Genomic DNA, 19936 nt, shown 5'->3' on the forward strand with positions numbered 1-19936 from the left:
TTACACACACACACTTCACACCAGCACATATATACACACACATCCAAAGACACACTCAGACATGGTCATTCACTGACAAACACATGCATGTGGTGTGATTGGTCGGTTTGCGACAGCTTGCTTATTTTTTTAACTCTACTTCTCTCTCACTCACACACACACACACACACACACACACACACACACGTTGCCCTCTAATGTTAGCCAGTGAATCACAGTTGTCAAGTCCAACACTTGAGTCATAGATTCACAGCATTGCTACGAGCCCAAGGGAATGATGGGAGCGCACAAACACACGCACACACACACTTGCTGCTCACTATTCTAATGTGACTCTTGAGTCACGTATTCAGACAAAGGAAGTGGTCTGGCCAGAAGGCATGCTGACCCTGGGGAGTCATTATCACTGTCTGTTTCTGTGTTGCGTTCACTGTCTCTCTCTTTGACTTTTTTCCTGTATTATGGATGTCCGTAAGGAAAGAAACCAACTCCATAAATGGCAACAGTGCTTTCAGCTCACATCAAAACTCACCAAAATGATCTCCTTTGAGTGTACAAAAAGAAAACCAAATTTAAGTTGTGTTGTTAAGTGAGGGGGACCAATTTTCTAGCAATTGTTTTATTTAAATTTGACAGCAAGCCATCATATTCACAGCCACGCTGAGTATTTCTACAGCGTCGCTCTGTACACTGCCAGCGATCTGGGGTTTTGTTTGGAAGTGTTTTTGATGTGTTTGACTTGACAGTTTTGGAGACACAAACCCATGACAGGTAGCAGGTTATCAGGATGTTGGCAAAAGCAATTTATTTTGGATTTGCTTTATTTTTTCCTTGTTAAATGAAGCAGACACTTAAATGACAGTTTGAGAGCCTGTTAATAGATTCAGCATAGCAGGTGTCAGCAGCCCCTCATACACACCAGGGTCTGGAACTGTTTTAGTATCAGTGTTTTTTAAGACTACAAGTTTAAGCTTACTCTCTGTTCAGATTTACACATGATTTCACCTTCAAGTGATGACCCCCAGGAATAAGTTCTTGTTCTTGTTTTCTTGTTTCTTCTTGTCAGCCAATTCTAAGTTTCTCATATTTGACACAGCAAAGGGATAAAGTTAGCTCTTCATTCATTATATATAAGCTTACAGTTTTTAGTAAAATGGAGAAATCATTCAAGATTATCCTTACATAGTTAGATCAGTTTTGCTTTGCACTATCCAAATTTCTCATCAGTCTTTAAGTAATTGTTTTTTAACTTTAAGTTATGTCCCTGATATGTCGAGTCAAGCAGCCATCTTACCAAGATGAAAAGATGAAACAGCTTTGAGGCTCATACAGACAGATGATAGACTGGAACAAACATGCACGCACGCACGCACACACACACACACACACACACACACACACACACACACACACACAAACAGACATGCATATCAATCAAACCATTCAGGGATAATTAACCAGATGATGAGCCAGTATGGGATTAACTGTCAACACTTCCTGGTTGGCTGGTCATGTGGTCAACAGGAGTCAGTGAGCCCTGAGGGAATTTTCACATCTGTTGAATATTAACCAACACACACACACGCACACATCAGCACAACCTTTATCAATATGGTCAAATCCCACCATAAGAGATTTCTTCACAGCTATGTGTCACACAAAGTGTTTGTTTCTTGCATATGTTGAATGATCTTGGAACCAACATCTCCAGTGCAGTTATTTAAAAGTCTAACCCGGCATTTCTCAGACGCCTGGCAGTCTAATGAGAGACACTCCAGGTCTGTGTGAAACAGAACACAGAGGATCTGCAGTCGTGTCCCAAATCTCCTGTCAGCCATGTCAGGGGCGATAATGGAGGTTTATTGGAGATGGAGCCGCGTCGAAAATAGTATAACCACAGGGACTTTGCAGGGAGTTATCTGACGGATTGGTGTGGGTTAATTAAAAGACATCACAGAAGTGCAATCAGGCACCTAAAGCGACCGAGACCACACACTTTCACTCACCTCAACCAGGTCGTGTTAGTCAGTGAAATATCTTAGCCATGCTGTTACCATGAGGGGAGCAGAGCAATTCAAGAATCCAGTATCACCTTCAGCCCTCTCTGGTGGCTCTTGGCAACAGCCGATCCTTTCCTTCATTGCTCTCATCAATTAATTTTACAACATGCTCATGCACCAGGACTTTTTATTAAAATTGCACTCAATGCATTTAATCGACATTCAGCAACAGCTTCATCAACAGAGAAAGCAGTTTTACTCTGCTTCTTTGCTGTTGAGGGACATGTTGTGCAGATCAGATTTAGTCTTGGTCCTGTTGATCTAATCACTGCAGAGGCAAAGGATCCTGAACCACCACAGTGCTGTTTAACATGTTAAACTGAAACCCACCTGAAATCGTGTGAGGGAGAGTCGTGACACGTGAATGTCATGAATGTCTGCCTTTAATGAATTTCATAAATCATCATTTTGCTTTAAATTACTCTAACTGTATTTGAAAGGACTGTAAATAGAGTAATACAGCGACCTGGTGGTGTGCATGAGCTGTGCCTCCCCCACTGAATCTCTCTGTGCATAACTGAATTAAAGCTAATGAGTTCACAGACAGCATTGTGTGGCCAATTAGTACAATGTCCTAATCAACATACCAAGTATCTAAGAAGTCATATCTCCAACTGCAGTCAATTAACATTAACCTCTACCACAGACAGGAATGAGTGATTACCGAACTGTTTGTTATGTTGCTGTCAGTTTTAAATTCATCACATTTATAAAGACTAATCTGTTTGCAAGGCAACAGCTTCATTGAGCTGAATGTAAAGTTGCACGACCGCGTTGTTTTCAAGCTGAATTTCCATTTCTATGATCGTCATGTACCAAACAGTTGTCCCCTCTGCTCTCTTTCAGGCTTCGCGATTAAGGGAGACAAAGAAAAAGAAGAAGAAGAAAAACGAGGTGAAGAAAGGCAGTGACGTGAAAGCCGGTGATGAATATCTGCACCAAAAGGCCCCATCTCAGCTAACAAACTAGGAAGTTCATCAACAACATTTTGTTAGCATAAACGGGATATCACCTCAGTGGGAGCGGCGCTCCACTGAGAGGAACCTGAAAGTATTGCACAGAGTGAAGTGCACGGTTGCTCGGCTTGGGCAAGATGGCGATGCTGAAGCGGCACGGGCTCGGGCTGATGATGAGGGCCTTCCTCGTGTTGGTTGGAGTTTCTGCACTCTGTGGTGTTGCATTAGCAATCAGAAAAGGAAATGCTTCTTTGGATCAAAGGGGCCACAGACACAGGCATCCAGGTATGAGAAAAGCTGCAAGGTTTCCTCATCATTTGGTTTGAATATGTCTCACACTGAAGGGACTTTCTCTTTCTGGTTGGGTCATATTCACAGCTTTAAAGTATGACTGCGATGCATCCTGAAATACAACTTTGCCTTCATCTGTCCAAATACAAATGGTCACAATTGTCACTTCCTGCTGTTGATATCTGCACATTTTCAAACAGACAATGATGGCTTCTCTCAGTTTTCTTAGGAAATTCAAAGTCATGACTGTCCATTTTTGACAATTAACTTCAATAAACTTCTGGCCTTTTCCTTTACATTTACTACTTGCTAAAGCACAACGGGGTCTTGTACTCTAAAAGATGGCTTGGGTTATTTGTATTTCAAATCATAATTTTAATCTTTTTTTTGGTTTGTTTTAGCTTTACCCATATAGCAAAATTTAAATTCACAGTTCATTTTGTCCATGAAGGCAGCCCTCATTTACTGACACGTCCAGTGCTACCACAGGCTCCTCCTGTTAGCCACTGAGCAGCTGTGCTGCAACAAACAGGGGTTAAGGGCCTCTCTGAGAGCCCCTGCAAACATTGCTTCTTGAAGCGTGTCATTCACACCACCCACCCAAGTTGTCTCAGCTGGGATTTCAACTGGCGACCCATAATTCAAAAGTGGGCCTCTCCGTTCATTAGGTTACTGCTTCCCACTTACTTTTGAATCCAGACTAATGAAAATTTTCTCAGAAAACAAAGTGCAAGTTGTGCTGATATTTCATTCCTTCAGCACAGAATGACCAAAAGAAATTATGTTTCTAACAGTTTGAGTGAAAGCCCACAACAAATGAACTGTAGGCATTAATGCCATAAGGATGTAAAGAAATCTATTGGTGTTTATTTTTGTGCTTGTAGGTCACTTGTCACTGCATAAACACAGACAGAGGGGAGGGAAGGAAGGGCAGGTACTACACAGGTCCAAACGAGGATGGGTCTGGAATCAGTTCTTCGTGATTGAGGAGTACACTGGACCTGATCCGGTGCTCGTGGGCAGGGTGAGTATAATAAAGCATAAAGCATTCTGCCATCACCGTCTCTTGAGTCAGACATAATTAAACCTAAATAACAATCCGAAACTTGACTTGCTGCTTAACTAATAGCCAAACTGGCCTCCAGTGACAGTCACGGTGGGGACACGCAGGATGACAGTAAACTCCAATACGATTTAAAAGAGGTTTTCCCATCCATCAAAGAGAGAGAATGCAAAAGAGAGAAAAGGTCATGTTCACATTCAGAAGGGTGAAGATGATTGGTGGTACTTCTCTACAACAACAACATCACTCAAACTGAGATGCAGCTTTCATAACAAACAACAAATGATGTTTACACTGCCTCATATTTCATAGTCAAGGGGTTGTAAAGGAAGAACAAGAGTTTAATTGAATGTTGAACATTCCTCAATTCCTTCGGATGAAGGATGTTTTAAATCTCTTACTTATTAGTGTTTGCCTGTCTCACACGGCACATCTACTAGCTTGTGTATCTCAGCCTTTCAGCACCTTTAATTTGTAGACTTGATGAAAGGAACCCTCATGTCACATCTGCCAGGCATCCAAGCTACAGTGCATCGACTACCTGTCTCACTTTGTAATCACTGGTCTGTCTCGCTTTCTCTCCTACACCATCTGAAATCCAGATGTTGTTAGCACCAATCATATCGCGGCTTTGCATGTGTATCTGTCTGTCTTTGATTTCCTTCTGGGATGTCTCACTCTCCTCTCGTCTCTCATCCTCCTTCAGCTCCACTCAGACGTAGACTCAGGCGATGGCAACATCAAGTACATCCTGTCCGGGGAAGGTGCTGGGACGATCTTCGTTATTGATGACAAGACGGGCAACATCCACGCCACAAAGACCCTGGACCGCGAGGAGCAGGCCCAGTACACTTTGACAGCCCAGGCCGTGGACAGAGACACTAATAAGCCGTTGGAGCCTCCATCGGAGTTCATCGTGAAAGTGCAGGACATCAACGATAATCCTCCTGAGTTTCTCCATGGACCGTACTATGCCAGGGTGCCTGAGATGTCCAATGTTGGTAAGTAGTAAAAGAAAGTGGAAGGAAAGGGGGCTGACTTTGGAGCTGGGGGAAAGAGATGAAAACTGATGAAACCCTCGCCTCAGTCCATAGTGAGTGACATTTGTTAATGAAGTCACCGATTGTCTTCGCTGTCAGTGTTGTTTGTCTGCTAAACAGCCTTTTTCATACATTATTAATTATCACTGAAATCTGACCAGAGGAAGTGTGACAGAGAAGTGGAGAGGAGACAGTACCATGAACCGCCATGTTCAACTCCTAAAAAAAACCCCTTCATGTTTTTTTTTTTTTTATTACCTAAGAGGAGAAAAAAGGGCTCAAACTGAAGCAAACGCTGGGAAATATTTAGCACCAGGTTGGCATGGGCAAGAGCTCGCACCATCTCCTGAGACTCCCCTGACTTAAAGCCTCTGATCTTGATAGATTTTCCTTCCAAATATTATGTGGTCTTCCACCCTTCGAGGCTGACCTGAAATGAACCACACTGGCAGTGGTGCTGCCTGACACTGTGAAAGCAAGAGAAATCCCTCCTCTGAATGGCCTGGACTACTAAAGAAAGAACTTCTGAAAGGACTTCTGAATGAGCTCTGTTCAGGCCTTTTCTTTGTCCACACATCCACTTTTTAAGCTGAACCCTGAATACAGAAGTCCGGCAGGGAGGAGCCGCCAGTTGTCACCATCTTCAATTGTAGAAGTGGAACAGAAAAAAAAGCTGAAATTTGACTAACTAGGTCCATGTTCCCTCATGGATGTCAGAATTAGAGCAGACATTGGAGTCGGTCTCATTCAAATTAGCATTCTTGGTAATTGATCCATGTATGCTTAAGGTAGCAGCTGCACGGAGGCCAGGATTAAACAAAATTTGATTACAGTTATAAACTTGATACACTTCCTGTGGAGTAGGTTGCTCATGTAGCAGCAGCTGAAAACTGAAACATCCAAACAGCATATGAAGCGAAGAACGGGAAGCATTTGAACCAACAAAAAAAACACAGTTTTATTGATGTGAAGCCAACATCGCCCTGTTGCCACGACCAACTTGTGCCACCTAAAGGCAAGGAAGGAAGCTGAAACATCTTCATCTCACTGGGGGTCCTCCATCCTCAGAAACTGTACTCCTGGTTACTTGATACAAAAAAAGCAGTTCTAACCAGATTTTTTTTATGATGTGTCCAAAAAAAAAAAAAAACCCACAATAAAAGTAACATTCAAAGGCCAAAACACAACAGAAAAAGGTATAATGATCTGTTAGTATTTCTTATTTGATGGTATAGAATCATAAAAAGTTGGGTAGTGTCAGCTGTTACTTTTGTTACCTATAGGAAGCGACAACATGTGTCCCACACTGCTGCTAATGTCACTTTTCTTTCAAATTGGCCATGCGGTTTGGCAGTTGTAAGACCGGACTAAGAAGAACCACATGGCAGAGAAGTAATTTTCTGAATATTTGAACAACTTAGTTTTGTGAGTTGTGTTACATCTGAAAAAGGACATCTCAGCGATTATGCAAAGTTAACAGTATGTATTTCACACTTCTGCAAAAAGTAATTTATTTGGTCTGTTTGCTCAGCCCAACCACGTCAAGTTCAGTTAACAGAGATTAAGGGAAAGTAAGCTGCTCTTCGGGTGGGGTGGGAACACTTCATTTTCACTCTGTCCTGTTTTGTGAGCTTGACAATCATCAATTTTTGAGATTATCTGACGGATTTTGAAAGTCTTTCATCAATCCAGAGGAGGTAGAAGTCTGTCTGTGGAGGAAAGATCATGTTTTATTTAAAACATGAAAAAGTGGATGGTCTCACTCACCACTGATGAAATGTGGAGAAATTAGAGAGGAGACAAGCCTCTTGGTGCAGTTTGCCTGCAGTGTCTGAGAGGAGGGAGGGTTTTTTCATTCTCATCCCCACCCGGCTGGTGCAGGCAGGTGAATCGGCGGATACTCTGTGACAAGCCTGTTTGTCAAACCTTTCTTGAACCGAATCACCGAGCTACCGAGCATCTCCTGACTTGCCTGTCATGTGCTTGTGTCTCTCCTGTAGGTACGTCAGTGATGCAGGTGACAGCAACAGATGCTGATGACCCCACCTATGGAAACAGTGCCAGACTGGTATACAGCATCCTGCAAGGGCAGCCATATTTTTCTGTGGAGCCTCAGACAGGTGAGGCTGACAGCAGAACTTTGCGCTGGGTCTACAGACAGTTTCACCTCAACCTTGCACAACGCTGATGTAGTGTCACGCAAAGACAAAGTAATATTATCATTTCTTACAGCAGATACAGATACTCTATCATCTCATGAAGGCAACCTGCTTTTTTCCAAGATATGGAAGACATAATTCCAGTCATCAAACCTTCTAGTCTTACAGTAAATATTGTTAAATATATTAAGTATTAAATATATAAATATATAGTGTGAGTATATACATAATAAAAAAAAACAATCAGTAATAGGATTTAGACATCCTAACATTCCAGACAACAAGACTTAACTGCTGCACAGACTGCTTGTCAGGAAGACCAAATTGAAAAACTGTGTCTTTTTGCAATATTTTCACTGTCTACTGCTCTTAATGTTAAAAAAAAAAAAAACAACAAAAAAACAAGCTAAGAACTCAGTGCTGCAGGGATCATGCAGTAGCACGTCCTCTCCACTGAAACTGGTGAGGAAAAAAAAAAAAAAGAGGTCCCCAGAGGACATTCAGTCTGGTCTCTGCAGAGCCAAGGCCTAATATTTGGGTTTGCATTAAAAGAAGAAACTGGATGTTAGGAGAGAGGTTAGGGCAGATATGTGCTGGGTCACAGAGGGTGAAGAAGAACAGAAAAAGAGAGGTTAGGAAAGAGAAGGAGAGAGAAACTGGTTTAGACAGAGTGAGTCCTTGGAAAGAGAGGAGTTCGGGCATAGAGAGGGAGAGAGATTTGGGAAGAGTAAATCTGGCTAATCAAACCAGTGTTGGGTATTTGACTGGCTCAAATCCATAGCTCACATTTCTAATTGGTTTGGAGATTATCAGCTTTCATGCTGTCACACACACACACACACACACACACACACACACACACACACACACACACTTGGCATAATATGACAGTGGAAAGCCTCAACTCCCAGACACTGCAGCTAGACATGTGGGGAAAGAAAGAGACGGAAAGAGAGCAGCCGGCGATGAATTAAACAGATAGAAAAGATTACTAGGGCTTGAAATGGAGAAAAATAAGACTTCACACATGTTTAACTAGACTCCTTATTAATGTGAACGATGAGTGATGATGTGTTTTCTTGCAAAAAAAGAAAAATCTCAAAATAAATTACACCCGCTCTGAGGGAAGAAAAATCACACTGTAAATTCGGTTTACCAAATGCTTCTATTTTTCAAGCCAGGCAAATATTAACTCAATATCATATCATCAAATCATGCACTTATCAAAGAACATTTTGGAATCGAATTACTTAGATGTAAGTGTATGGTGCATATATTTTCATACACCACCTGCACACAAATACGTGTAAACACGTACGCATGTTTGACACAGTTATACAAATACACGTACATATAAATTTGGATGTATTTAAGGTAATATTTCATGATCCATAAAATTACATCCATAAGCTTCCAGTGACACAGTTTGGAGTTTCAGATATCAAAATCTTATCTGAGAATTTCTGTCCATTCAGGTATAATTCGCACCGCATTGCCAAACATGGACCGAGAGGCTCGCCAGGAGTATGATGTGGTCATCCAGGCCAAAGACATGGGTGGTCACATGGGTGGGCTGTCGGGGACCACTGAGGTCAAAATCACCCTCACAGATGTCAACGACAACCCCCCAAAGTTCCCACAGAGTGAGTACAGACACTTTCTGCATCTCTGTATATCCATCTGCAACATCTACTGCATGTACTGTCATTTTCCTCTGGTGTGACATGTCCTCTATACAGACTGAAGTGCCACATGTGACACACATGTGACACACATGTGACACACATGGCACATCAGCCACATTACAGTCTTGGGAACCTCTATCCTGCAGCTTCCAATCACTTTCTGCACCTCACATCTGTCCATGTGGATTATCCCAATACACTCACACAAGCGTGTGTGTGTGTGTGTGTGTGTGTGTGTGTGTGTAACCGCGAAAACATGTTGCTCGCTAGAAACTAGGGAAGTCAGTGTAGAAAGCAAAAAAAATATCTTCAGAAATCAATTATTGAAGGTTCTTTACTGGCCTTCTGCAATGTCCTCGGGCGCGTGTGTGTGTGTGTGTGTGTGTGTGTGTGTGTGTGTGTGTGTGTGTGTGTGTGTGCTTAAACCTCTCCTTGGGAAATTTGTTGAATTACTGATTTACTGAGCCAAAAAAACTGGTGAATTATGTAGCCTGGGTTTGTCGAGAGCTATACATTAGAATTTGTGTAAGACACCCATACCTTTTCAGGTATGGGTGTTTTTTTATGCAGACGTTACTCCAAAGTATTCTTAAATGCATTACCATAAACAAGTGGTAGTTTTTTTTTTAACTGGAAAGACTTAAACCGCCACCAGGATAAGAAGACGTGCCATTTTCGTCACTATTCACTGAAAATATGATTATTAAGTCTGAAGTGCAGCAAGGAAGCACTGGTGTTGTTTGCTGACACCATATAATGCTAATGTCACAACATGCAGTAAACGACTTGAAAATCCTTGTTGATGGTAAATATGCCTGGAGAGCTGACAAAAAAAAAAATCAATCTTTCTTTCCGTGTTACTGTCTCTCTCTTTTCTCTTTCGCCCTGTGCCTTTCTACTCTTCTGGTCTCTGTTTTTTTCCCCTCTTTTTCTTCTTCTTCCACACTCTCCACTCCCTCCCGTCCTGTGGCTCTGAGCAGAGCGTCTCCTGGCAGAGACTCAGCAGAGTCTGCAGGACTGGATGGACAGAAGAAGAGACGAGGGCTCACGAATTGGCCCGTGGAGAGGCTGAATAGGCAAGAAAAGAGAGAGAGAGAGAGACGCGAGCTGAAGCAGTGAGGGAAGGAATGTAAAAGATAGACAGAGATGTAGAGAGAGAGCGAGACAGGGACTGTCAAATCCATCACTCCAGTTCCTGTTTATTCCAACAAGCTGAGTGTGTGCTTCAGTGACTCACACTGCAAAGCTAAAATCCGTCCAAAAGACGTTTTGAGGGAATTTCTACTTTTCTCTACCTTTATGAAGGTCATTTTCAAGTTTGTTCCTGAGGTCTGTGTTAGTGTGTTGCACCGGACTGCACCATGTATCGCTTGGCCCGCCTCTCAATATAATGACTTTGCCAACCAATATTGGAGTTTAAAAGTTTATGTCGGGAGCTGATGTTTTGAGCTGCATTGGATCAGAGAGGTATACCGATCAAAGTGAGTGTGTATGTTAAAGGCAAGTTAAGGTAATTAACATCAATTTACACTTTTGGCAACACTCTACTCATTAAACTGATAAATCCACCAACGATGATACGTTTAGCTGACTGCAGTTGTTCAGCACCACTTCACAACTTCTCCCCTTTTAAACCAATGACCCGCCAGCAGCAAAGTGGATTCTTGACCATCAAACTTGTTGCTTATCAGGACGAACATCTGCACCAGGTGGGAATGATCAGGACAAGAGAAGAAGACCGATCACACCACAGACATATTCACATTGAACAAGTGTTCAAACAAGTGTCGTTTGCTTGGGTTAATGGAATTATAATGGAAAGCTTATGTTGTGAGGAGTCATTAATGGATTCTCTAACCACTCTTCTGATCCCATATCCAAAATGAATGCAAAACATATTGAAAATACGATAAAACACACACATACAGGTTTTAAACATCAGCAGTCATAAGTGCTTACAAAGTACCTCCTTGCATTTCTACTAAATATCAGCTGCGCATCACTGGCAGTTTACATCTGTGATACAAGAAAACACATCAAATAGCAATATGTTTAAAAAAAAAACAAGGGGAAGAAGTACAAACACCTGCAACAGAAGTCTCCCAGATGGTGTGAATGAGGACAGTGATTACTTATTCAGGAGCTGGGCAGAGAGAGAGCAGAGAGAGAAAAAAAATGGGAAATGAGATAAGCGAGTCAGGAAAAGAAAACTGAATCAAAACAAGACGTAGGGAAAAAAGACCAAAATAAAACAGATGCAAAGAAAGAAAACACAACGAAAGAGATAAATCCAGACAGAACAAGATACATGACACAGCGTGAGTCCCTCTCATGTGTTCAGCAGCTTTTCAGTTTCTATTCAAGCTGTCACACTTTCATTCTTTCACTCTGTAGCTTGACCTCTCCATCTCTCACACACTTTGTGGTTCTCTCCTTTGCCCCTCATTATCAAGCATCTTTCATTTGCCACCACAAAAATCCGTCAGAGCGCAAACAGGAGCAGAAGCAAAACAAAGGCAAATAACAAGTGACTGTCGTTTAACTTTGCCCGACCCCCGCCTTTATTAGGCCGACATGACGGAGAAGGTTATGTTAAACGCAGCTCATATGTGTCAGCCGCAGTCTCTCACAGCTCGCTCCCTTCCATTCCTCTTTAAACATGAAAAATGCCAAACAAAGCGGGTAATAAAAGACACTTAAAGCTGTGAAAGATGTTTTTCGATGGTGTCTGCACATATCATTTACCTCCCCGTTGTATGTAAAATGAGTTAAAACTGAGACAAGATGGACCAAAAATTTTTAAAAATCCCTCAAATCTTCATCTTTTTTTTCCCTTTACGGCAGGTGGAGATGATTTGTTAATAAGCATTTTAAACATGCTCTTTATAGCTTAAAAACAGACGTTAAATCATGACATAATGTGGTATAAACCAGCTACTCTCAACCAATGGGCCGTGGGCCAATGGTGGGCCTCAGGGCCCAATCCAATGGGCCCTGGAGGCAGTGCTAAGAATTCACTTAATTAATAATTAAAATTTCACTGACCACTTTTGAATCTCTTCACGCCAATAACGACACATCATCAGGTAGAGGCAAACGTGTTGGTTCCCTCTGACGTAGTGGCACCTGGATTTCAAAACAGTGATGTAGGAGACAACCCTGCAGTAAAAGCTCCAGACTGTGTGGTGCAGAAATGTGACCCTGAACACAACAGATCTGGATTCATAATGGCTAGCAGTGATGCTGAGCCGAGAGCGCAGTGTGCTGAATATGATGAAATTCTGTCACAGCACACTTTCTTTTTCTCTGTTTTTTTAATAGAGTTTTTTTTTTTTGCTTGCTTATTTTGTAGGGGAAGGTGGTCCTTGGAAATGTTTTAACAATCAGAAGTGGGCCTTGTCTAACAAACGCTTGAGATCGTCGGTACAAACAAAACTGTCTGTGACTAAATCTGGTCCTTTTAACAAACCGCTGAGTGCAGTAATAAATGGCTACCCATCCTCTCACAAGAAGAGAAAATTAAAGCATGCAAACAAACTGTCCCAAAACTGAATCACACTTAATCACCATCATGCTCTCTGAGAATATTTTGTGCCAGAGAATCAGTTTAGTGTTGTTAACCACAAAACAAGACTCTGAGCTGAAGTCCACACCCACCACAGTAAATTACCACACACCACAGAGAAATACACATGAGTAAACAACTCTCCAGTCAAAACTTGTTCGCTCCTTAGAGACTGAGGCTGGATGTGCCGAAATAACGTCTGCCAAGTTTTAATTACAAATATATTCACCACATTGAAGAGGAAACGCGTAGACAAAATCGTCCACAAGCGCCCACTGCAAGTCGTAATAAATCACAAAACAATATAAGGCATTAATGTTTTAATTTCAGCAATCACATTGAAATTACTGATCTTAGAGATTGTGGTCGTCACTTGAGTTTTGTTTATGAGGCTCTTTATTGGTATTCATATCTAAACTCTGACTTTGGGAGCTTTTCTTCCCAAGATTGGAAATCTGTATGAATACAAACTGCACAATCACTAAGGTGGGAAAAATGAAAGCAATTACACAGCTTTCTCTTAATCTCACACACACTTTCTCATAGACTGACTGGTAAGATGCTGAAAAAAAAAAGAAAAGCAAATGGTTTTTACGTGTGCATGACTTTAATTTGTTAAAGACCCCTCACTTGCTGCCACTGTGGTTTGAATGTGAATGTACATTTGCTGCATGTGTTGTGCTTCATTTTAGCCTGCAGCCAGGTACACCAGACTGCCCGTGTGTTCTGTCATACAATGTTTAACTCAGCTGCCAGAAGCCATTGAAGTTAAGCTACTTAGAAAAAGCAAGAATAGAACGACAGGAGAAGAGAGGGAGGAAAAGGGCAAATGGAGGGCAGGAATGAAATGAGCTCTGAGCCAGGAAAGGCAGACAGAAGACGGGGAAGAAGAGGAGGAGGAGGAGGTGGAGGAGGGATAGACATGAGAGAAATAGGGCGGAGAGAAGGAGGAGAGGTGAGGATGAATGGAGAGATTTAGAAGGATGGAGCGGAGAGGGAAGAGGCCAATGAGTAAGAGAGAGAGAGAGAGAGAGACAGAGAGAGGTGTTACCAAATGAGAGTCAAACAGTGTGAAGACAGGTTTAAAAAGCAAGGCCAGAGATGAAGAAGAAAGATGGAGAGGAGGGATTTGTTCAAAGGAGATGTGAGAAAAGGTAGAGGGCTGGAAGGTGGCAGGAGGGATTTGGGCTGGATGGAGCGAGTCCTGTGAATCACACCCCTCTTTCACTCTCATGGCCAAATGAATTTCATGATTCACGGGGTTGCTACACCTGGACGAGCACGATAAACATGCTAATAATGTCCAACCCATAAAATGATGAGTCCACCCTGTGCTCAACCATTAAGAAGTAGGAGGGATTGGGGATGGAGCAAATGAGAATGGGAAGATGGAAGAGGAGGAAGGAAGTGACAGATTGGGGAAAAGAGCAGAAACAGGATGATGGACAGAGGTGAGAGCGGAGAGGATGGATTTATGATGAAATGAGCAGAGACAGAAGACAGATGAGATGAAGTCGGAAGAAAATGTTAGTTGAGGAGTGAGGTGGAGGGACAGAGAGAGAGAGACAGAACCTGAGAGGGAAAAGAATAAAAGAGGAGGGAGTAGACATATGGTCCTACTGCTCTTATTCTGCAAGCCAGGTGTCGACTCCGTCAGACACACACACACACACACACACACACCTGACTCTATAGGGGATATTAATATGCTTTGGGCCATACGTAACAGATGGCATAGTTCATGTTAATCCCTCTCTGCCCTCCAAAATGCTGACCCCGACTCTGATAGTAAACATGGTGGCATCTTGCCCTGAATTCTCTGAATTAAAGACTCTAAAGAGTGTTGAATAGCAAGGAGTGACCAAGGGGCCTGTTTCAGACAGCAGGTTTAACAAATTCTGATTATAATCCTGAACTCTGGCTTGACTAACCTTGAGACAGAAAAGTTTTCAGGTCCAGAACAGCTGATGAGAATCATTTACAGCAAGTTATGCGTCTGTGTGGGCAATAAAATGAAGAAAAAAAGAAACAGCCCTTCAACACGATGGTTCACCATGACAATGGGAATTTAAATGGCAGAGCCTCCATTTTAATCCAGTAGGGCTCGAAATGTGAATTCATGAAAATGCAGATCCTGACATTTATCTTAGAAAACAGGAGTGGGGATCGGAATCAATAAGTTATCTCTGGTACATTTTATTCAGCGCTGTGTTCTCATTCATCATTTACCCACTTGAATTTCCTTAATGGATGACAAAGTGCTGAAATCCCACATTTATTCAGTTGTAACCTGAGAGGGACAAAATGCATGTGGCAGCAACGCATGAACCTGAAAATACACATCAAACAGATAAGATTCAGGTTCAAAATGACTGTAAATGTTTAAATGTATATTTCAAATTGGAAAACCTTGTTGTTACTGTTTATATTTCAATTTGAAACAGTGATTGAACAGCAAAAACAGCATTCACAACATCACTGATGACTGCTCATTGATTGCTGCCTTTTGTGTCTCAAGCTTCATACAGATTTGTGTTTTTTAAGCAGTGATTATCACAGTAATGTGACGGAAATGTTTCAGTGTTGGAAATGGCAGGCAACCCGACAACTTTTCCTCATCTCAGAGTTTTCCCAACCGAAGTCAAGTCTTTTTTTTCTTTTCTGTATGTTTCTCTCAGGTGTATACCCAATGTCTGTATCAGAGGACAAAGTGCCAGGAGAGGAGGTGGGCCGTCTGAAAGCCAAAGACCCTGACCTCGGAGACAATGGACTGGTGAACTACCGCCTAATAGACGGCGATGGAATGGCCATGTTTGAACTGAGCACCGACTCTGAGACCAGAGAGGCTGTTATCAAACTGAGGAAGGTAAGGAACGAAAGAAAAGGACTCATGAACACGAAGCAACAGAGGGGCGCTCGGCGGCTGTGGAAACAAGCAGTCAACAAAATAGTTTATGTCACAAATTTGTTAGCAAACAGTTGCTCATTTACACAGCACAGCAACATATTAATTCTTTTAGAATCGTGTACTTTTTTGGACACCATGTGAAAGTAAAAACCATTGCTAACTCTTTTTAGCTCTGATTTAGGCCAAATGCTCCATCTTGCTCATAAACTAGTCACTCACTTTGGGTGTCCGCAGTTTGGTGCTGAGCAGGAAGTGTACAGTAGGTTTTCAGAGCTGCTTGCTGAAAACAGCGGCCTGCTGTGGCAAATGTAGACATGACAGCAGAGAGAAAGAACCACATGGCAAAGTTACAGCCAGACAGCTAAATAATGAGCAGAAACTCGCTATTAAGCTGAAGAGAGCTGCAGATTCAGGTGATAACCCTCTGTAGGTTCATAACTACCAACCACCTCTATTACACACACAAACACACACAAACTGACTATGCACTTTCAAGGAAAGGCGTGCAATAGAAAGACTGAGAATTGAATGAGTTTTGGAAAGACAGGACATAGCCAAAGCAAGTAAAAGTTGGTCAGTTGTATTAGTCCTGTAGATGGGGATAAGTTTTCTGAGGTAAAAATGCAGCAGAGCCAATAGGAAAGGAAATGGAAAAGGGAGAAAGTAACAGAACAGGCGTCCGTTGTTGCTGTTCTGGTCATAAAGGTCCAGTATACAGAACATTAGATTAGTTCAGACTTTATTGATTGCAGAGGGGTTGTTGTAAGGAACGCTGGTAGTAGCTGCTTCAACAGCACTTATGGAAACCGAGTGTGTCTCCAACCTTTTTTTTTTCTTCAATTTACCATCACAGGAATGTAGTTGAGGCTGCACTTTTCCATGAGACGAAGCAGTTTAGTGTGAGCCTCAGCCAGGCCACGTATCAGTCCATGTACGTATGTGTGTGCTAATGCAGAGTATAATAAAAGAAAGAACAAAGGACATGACGCAGTGAGGAATGTGAGCTGAAGCAAAGAGGAGCCTCCGCTGTGTTTCCTTCCCTGACGACCCTCACAGTCTCTTATTACATTTGATACCAACAATGACCTCCATGGCTGTGTGTGAGTGCTTTAACTTTCATGCCTCCTGAGGCCAAAGAGCTCATCTTCTGCACTATGACTGTAACCTCCATGTGCCCAAAGACATGCGCACGCACACTCATACATACACACACACAGACACAATAACTGCAGCTTTTAGTGATCCAGCTCAGCACACACAATTACTTTTTCGCACTCTCTCGCTCTCTCTGACACTCCCTCAAATATACACATTCAGTCCCTCCATCTCAAGCACACACAGAGCTCTGACAAATACACAGAAACTCACTCGCTTCTTTATTCTCTCTCTCTCACACACACTCACACACACATTATTGTACTGTATGTGTAGCTGCAGGTCAGGATTATGAGCTGAATCTTCCAGTGAGCTGTGGCAGCCTGCGTTTCCCTGCCGGGCCATCCAACCTCTGGGTATCTCAGTTATTCAAAGTGGAGCTATCAGTGTGTGGGCATAAAATGAGGATGAAATGTACACCAAAATCAGCATTCTCTTTTGGACAGCTGTCTTAGCAATCAGAAGACATTTTGTAAAGCATTTTAGGTTTGTCAGACATTTGACACCCAGAATCACACGCTGCCTTTTTGTTTTTGTTCTTCAAAGTTCAAAACCATATCTTTATTTGGTGAAAGGCATGGCCTTGACGTAATGTAATTACAGTATGGGCGTTAAAAGTATGGTGGCATTCGTGGCGAGCTGCGATTCCTGTCCAGACAGGGATGACGTCGCTCAGAGGAGCAGCCAGCCTTAACCCACAGCTCGTTTTCACTGATGCTGTGGGAAAATCTCTGTCTGAATCAATCGATACAAGTCTGTTTCATGCCTTTTCTCACAACCGGCTGCATGACTGATTCCTTGGGAGCTCAGGGCGAGAGCATGGCATTAAGACTGCCAGGGTTAAGGCTTCTCTTCCCACTGGTGTCACCAGGACTGAGCAGGGTAATGAGTGAATCATAATAATGAATAATGTTCCCTCTCATCTCTCAACAATTTGTGTGCCCTGGAGCAAGGCAGTTAACCCAGAGATCAAAACTGTGTGATTGCTCAGGTGTGAATGTGACCGGATTTGAGGAAGAGCTGAAATATAGAGCGCACCTACTTGATAACAGTATGCAGGAACAGTTAAAATGTGAAGTATTCAAAAGAAGGATCCCTCAAAGAAGTTGTCAGAAACAACGAGCAAACACACTGATGAGCCAAACAGAGTACTGTAATGAGAAGTGTGTGTGTGTGTGTGTGTGTGTGTGTGTGTGTGTGTGTGTGTGTGTGTGAGAGAGAGAGAGAGAGAGAGCAAGGGTGTGTGTGTGTGTTTGGTGGTAACCCAGCCCAAAGGCATAAAACTTTGCTTGAGAAGGATTAAATGAATGTGTGAACATTTTACACTCAACTAAATAAAACTAAAACTAGACAGAACAATTGACTTCATTGTAAAAACAGTGTGGCACAGTTCAACACACACACACACACACACACACACACTACAGCTGAATGAAGCCACAGTGAAACAGTGACTTTAGGTGCTATATAATTTCCATCCACGCGGACCTGAAACTTGGAGCTATAACAACGATTTCAAAACACGCAATCGTCATCAGTCATCAAGTCTTGTGATTTGCCAATATGCCAGTGCCACAATCAGACCGGATTAAATTGGATTGTCTTTATTGTCCCTGCAGGGTAATTTGGTGTGCTAAAAGTAGCCAACACATTCAATACATTGTATAAGAATGAAAATAAATAAATATTTAGTACAATTAGTTAGATAGTAGATGACATCCTAATAAAGTTGATAAGCTCTAACCACAGTAAGAGTCCATCGGTCCTTTGTTAAAGTGTGTGAGCGTTTGAACCTGACCTCCAGCTTGTTGCAGAACCCAACAGCAGAGGAAACAAATGAGTTCTGTTTGAATTGGTTCTCCCAGGAAAAGTGTCCCTCATGAGGAGCCCTCCGAGTGGCTCCAAACTGATAAACATGGACCCCAAGATCAACCACTCGGTACAAGTCATGCCAATGTGAAACTTAAAGGTTGAAAGTGACACACAGCCTGGTCACTTAAGCATTTCACTTGGCACAAGCTGATGTTATTTATTTATTTACATCATGAGGGTTGACCTCAGGATTAAATCATAAGCCGGTGCAGATCTGAAGAAAAAGAAAGCATCCAAAGGCCACTGACTGACCGTGGAGCTACCACACAACACACCTCTTCATGGAGCCTTGTGTCTCTTGGAATAATAGCTTAACAGCCTAATGCTGATTTGAAGTGTGTGTGTGTGTGTGTGTGTGTGTTGATGCCTCCCTAGGGAAATCAACACCTTTTGCCCCCTGAAGGCGCACACACAAACACACAGTCTCGCACCTGAACACACTTTCGAAGCAGCATCGGGAGTAGCCTCCACTAATCTCTATTCTCTCACTCTCCTTCTCACAAACGCACACACACACACACACACACGGGGATGAGCTTTAATCAGCTATTCTCTTTCAACTGTGTCCTGACGAAAGCAGTCCACAGCATATTAAGGAGCTGTCTGTGTGTGTGTGTGTGTGTGTTGGAGGGGGATGGCACTATTGTGAATATTATTATCTCACACTGATTACACAAAGAGGGAGAGACTGATGAGAGAGTGGGTCTGTAGACTGTGAGATGGAGGGACAGAAAGAGAGAGTGAGGGCAAAGAAGACAGAGGAAGCATGACAAAAAAAAGAAAGAAAGAAGTGGGTCACATCCATCCTGTTAGCATTGAGCCTGACATCAACACGTTAAACACCTACAGTGTCAGAGGCTGCTGTAGCTGAATGAGAGCAGAGCAACCCACTGAGGGGAGCCGTCGCTCCAAGTCTGATTAAAAGCTACTGCGAGATGTTTTCAGCTGTCGTGGTGGCTGCAGCTTATGATTACTTTCATTATCCACCAATCTGCTGATTATTTTCATGATTAATCGATCAATCATTTAGGAATTGCTTATTAACTGTTTCCCAGAGTCTTTAAATTGCTTCTTTGTCCAGCTAACAGTGGCAGACTTTTTATTTCCCACCATAAATGACAAAGAAGAAAGCAAGTGTTTGACATTTCTGTTTGAAAAATGACTAAAATGGTCAAATCGATT

At 42.3% G+C, this 19936-nt stretch overlaps 1 protein-coding gene across 1 annotated transcript in view; it reads left to right on the forward strand.

Moving 5' to 3' along the window:
• The window catches only part of cdh11 (cadherin 11, type 2, OB-cadherin (osteoblast)), an 81676-nt gene that overhangs the window by 51110 nt on the left and 10630 nt on the right, over positions 1-19936 (forward strand). The window contains exons 3-8 of the mRNA XM_046401307.1: positions 2907-3301; positions 4192-4331; positions 5077-5371; positions 7411-7530; positions 9045-9212; positions 15498-15685. Coding sequence (XP_046257263.1) covers positions 3154-3301; positions 4192-4331; positions 5077-5371; positions 7411-7530; positions 9045-9212; positions 15498-15685 — 1059 coding nt within the window. The 5' untranslated portion in view covers positions 2907-3153. The remainder of the gene's footprint in view (positions 1-2906; positions 3302-4191; positions 4332-5076; positions 5372-7410; positions 7531-9044; positions 9213-15497; positions 15686-19936) is intronic.

This window comes from Scatophagus argus, chromosome 10, assembly GCF_020382885.2.
Source record: "Scatophagus argus isolate fScaArg1 chromosome 10, fScaArg1.pri, whole genome shotgun sequence".
NCBI classification, from domain to species: domain Eukaryota; kingdom Metazoa; phylum Chordata; class Actinopteri; family Scatophagidae; genus Scatophagus; species Scatophagus argus.